This window comes from Echinops telfairi, unplaced genomic scaffold, assembly GCF_000313985.2.
Source record: "Echinops telfairi isolate 266 unplaced genomic scaffold, ASM31398v2 ScPeMD7_1;HRSCAF=3_0, whole genome shotgun sequence".
NCBI classification, from domain to species: domain Eukaryota; kingdom Metazoa; phylum Chordata; class Mammalia; order Afrosoricida; family Tenrecidae; genus Echinops; species Echinops telfairi.
In genome coordinates this window covers 49541872-49545126 of record NW_022103896.1, presented here as the reverse complement: position 1 = coordinate 49545126, position 3255 = coordinate 49541872, and the positions used below count along the sequence as shown (strand labels likewise).

General features: G+C 38.4%; 1 protein-coding gene across 1 annotated transcript in view; it reads left to right on the top strand.

The window, feature by feature from the left end:
• Positions 1–2878, top strand: part of DECR1 (2,4-dienoyl-CoA reductase 1) — a 36074-nt gene extending 33196 nt beyond the window's left edge. Inside the window, exons 8-9 of the mRNA XM_045288494.1 lie at positions 1897–1969; positions 2867–2878. Coding sequence (XP_045144429.1) covers positions 1897–1969; positions 2867–2878 — 85 coding nt within the window. The remainder of the gene's footprint in view (positions 1–1896; positions 1970–2866) is intronic.
• Positions 2879–3255: the final 377 nt, after the last annotated feature.

The following is a 3255-nucleotide window of genomic DNA, read 5'->3' as shown; positions in this document are numbered from 1 at the left end:
AAATGTCTAGAAAAGAATGAAGGCAACATATGTACAAACATGCCTAATTCAATTGATGTGTGGATTGTGATAAGAGTTGTACAAGCCCCCAATAAAATGATTTTAAAAAGAAAGAAAAAGAATTGTGATTTTTCCAAACAACTTGTTTTCTTTCTTTTTTTCTTATTTTATGGCCAATGTGAATTGTGTTAACTGGCAAGGCTTTCCTTTTTACAAATTTATGATCTACCTGTTGCAATTAAATGGAACTTCACAGTACATTGTACATTTAGGTAGTAGGTTTATTCCTGGCTTTATTGTCTATCATTAGCCATTGTGTTAGGCAGGGTTCTCTGGAGAAACAGAACCAGGACACTTATGATTATATATATATGAGGATAGGTTTATACAGCACAAAGAACTCTAACAGCTAATTAGTACACACAGCATTACAGAGGGCTCAGTTCAACTCACCTTCATGGAACAGTTAATACACTGGAAGTTCTTCAACTCATGTGGTCTGCCAGATCCAAGGTCAAGGAAGCAAACAGAAGAGTCAGGGAAAGGCAGGCAGAGTCTGCCCACAGGCAGCAAACAGCAAGTGGGTCAGCAAGTCAATAGCTCGGGAATCTACTGAAGCAGACCCAGATGAAATACTGAACTCAAGCAATGCAAGGCGATTGGATCCACTAGCCTCAAGCTCAAGCGATGTATGTATCAGCAGTGTGGCCAAGCAGGTCTCAAAGAAGGCTCAAGCTCTAGCAACACGATACATGATCCAGGGGTTGGCTGGTCCCACAGTTGGTGTAGCACACAGGTTGAGGCAGAGAACTAGCTAAAGCAGCAGCATGCTGGTCTGATCGCCAGAGAGCAAGAGAGATGGGGGTGAGCCTTGCAGAGCCATTTATCTCTTTTCCCTCCAATCATAATGTGACCTTATTAATCCCACCTGTTCCTATGGCCAGGTTGGCACAATAGACCTAACTACCACAGCCTTGTTTCTAATTCTCTCTTAATTTCACATTATCTTTCATTTGTATTATATGCTTCTGTCAAGCTACCACAGTCATCTATAAAAATTATATGAAGAGCATGTAGACACAAATACACAGGCCAATATATCTTCCTAAGATAAGTTTAGATAATACAAATTAGAAATACCAATCAAGGACTCTAATCTTCCAGCACTTGTGCAATCGTGAAGATAGTACAAGACTTGCCAAGTCTTGGTTCTGTTTTACATAAGGTTGCCATCAGCTGGGGCTGATACAGTGAAAACGAATAATAACAACATCAAGTCTTTGAAGCACATTGATTTAGGGTTCTATGTTCTTATTTCTGCATTGGTGTGTTTAGAAAATTATATTACACTCCCATTTCCTTTCATGCTTAATTCACCAATTGTATTAAAAGCTAGTTTAACATGGATGTGATTAATATTTTAAATCTCTGCAATCCATCTCTTTTGTAATTAAAGCCCTTGTGAGGTGACAGATGTTATGAAACAGGTGTATATAAGGTTATAAGTAAAGTTACATAGAATTTTCTAAATGCAGGGCTGAAAACATGGAGGGGCATGAATCTTTCACCTTTTGTAGTAATTAATGAAGACTATATATATATGTATAGACATGTATCTTCTTGGTTTTAATGTTATAGCATAGTACTTGAAAGGCACAAACTCTGATGCTAGACTTCTTGAGTTTAGCTTATGGTTCATATGTTCTTGAACAAATGCTTTAACCTCAAGGTAGCTCAGTTTCTTCATGTGTAACATATGTAATATAGAATGATAGTAGTTCCTACCTGTTTGGGTTATAGCCTCTGGCACGTAGAAAGCATGCAGTGACTTAGGTTATTATGTTTTAACATATGGTATAATCATTTTGAGTCTGTGTTATCTACTTGAATTTTTAGATCTCTTGCAGCTGAATGGGGTAAATATGGAATGCGATTCAACATAATTCAACCAGGACCTATAAAAACCAAAGTAAGTTCTAGTTTATTATCACATTGTGAATGATTAAGGAAAACAGCATTGAAATAGGTTAATTCAGGGGTGGGGAGGGATGAGAAAAAATGAGGAGCTGATACAAAGGGCTCAAGTAGAAAGAAAATGTTTTGAGAATGATGATGGCAACAGATGTACAAATGTGCTTGACATAATGGATGTATGTATGGATTGTGATAAGAGCTCTATGAGCCCCCAGTAAAATTTTAAAATAAAAATTTAAAAAGGAAAAAAAAAGAATAGGTTGATTCAGGGTTTCACGTTCATAATTTACATTGATGTGTTTATATATATTCTTGTTGGTTTGTGAGGGACTTGCCAGGAATTACTAGGCATAGAGAGGTAGTGGGGGGAAGAGAGTTTGACGGTTTTCTGATATAAGAAACATAGAGATGGGCAGGAACTACTTCTTGTTGGTGTTGTTACGTTCTGTTGAGTTATTTCCGACCCATAGTGAAGCTAACCTGTGTACCGCAGAATGAAGTAGTGCCATCCTCACAAGTATTGCTACACTTGAGGCCATTGTTGTAGCCGTTTTGTCAGTTCCTCTTGTTGAACATTCTCTTTTTCACTTAACCTCTCCTTTAGCAAGCAGGGTGCCCTTCTCTAAGGACTGGCTCCTCCTAAGTACTTAATGAAATCTTGATATCCTTCTTTTCCCCGAGAGCATTTACATCTACTACCACAGATTTGCTTTTTTCTGACAATGCAAGAATATTTAATATTCTTCACCAAAATCATAGTTCTAGTGCATTAATTGTCATCGTTCTTGCTTATTTATTGCCTAGCTTTTACATGAGTTGATTAAAAATACCGTGGCTTGGGTCACAAGTACCTTATCGTTCAAGGTGGTATTTTTGCTCTTTAACATTTCAGAGAGATCTGTGAAATTTCATGTTATAAGTCAACTTGGCTAGACTGTGATTCTCAATGGTTTGGAAGGTAGGTTCAGGTTGCTGTGCAAGCCATTCTGCTGCTTGGCCCAGCAGATCCAATCACTGGTACTTGAAGTGTTAGTATCAGACAGTGGTGTTGTTTGGCATCTTTCACAGATTCCTACTGGTGAGTCTCAGCAGAGACCCATTGGATTGTAGAGCAAATCCCTGTCCATCTTTGTAGGTAACTCCTCTACCTTTGAGAAGCAGATGTTGACTTGTGACTGAGCCTTAGTAGAGACTGAATGCTTAATCACGGGTCACTAAATTGCCATGTGGCCTGAGATGCCCATCATGAACTGAGTGTTCTCTGACATGCTCCCCCTACCC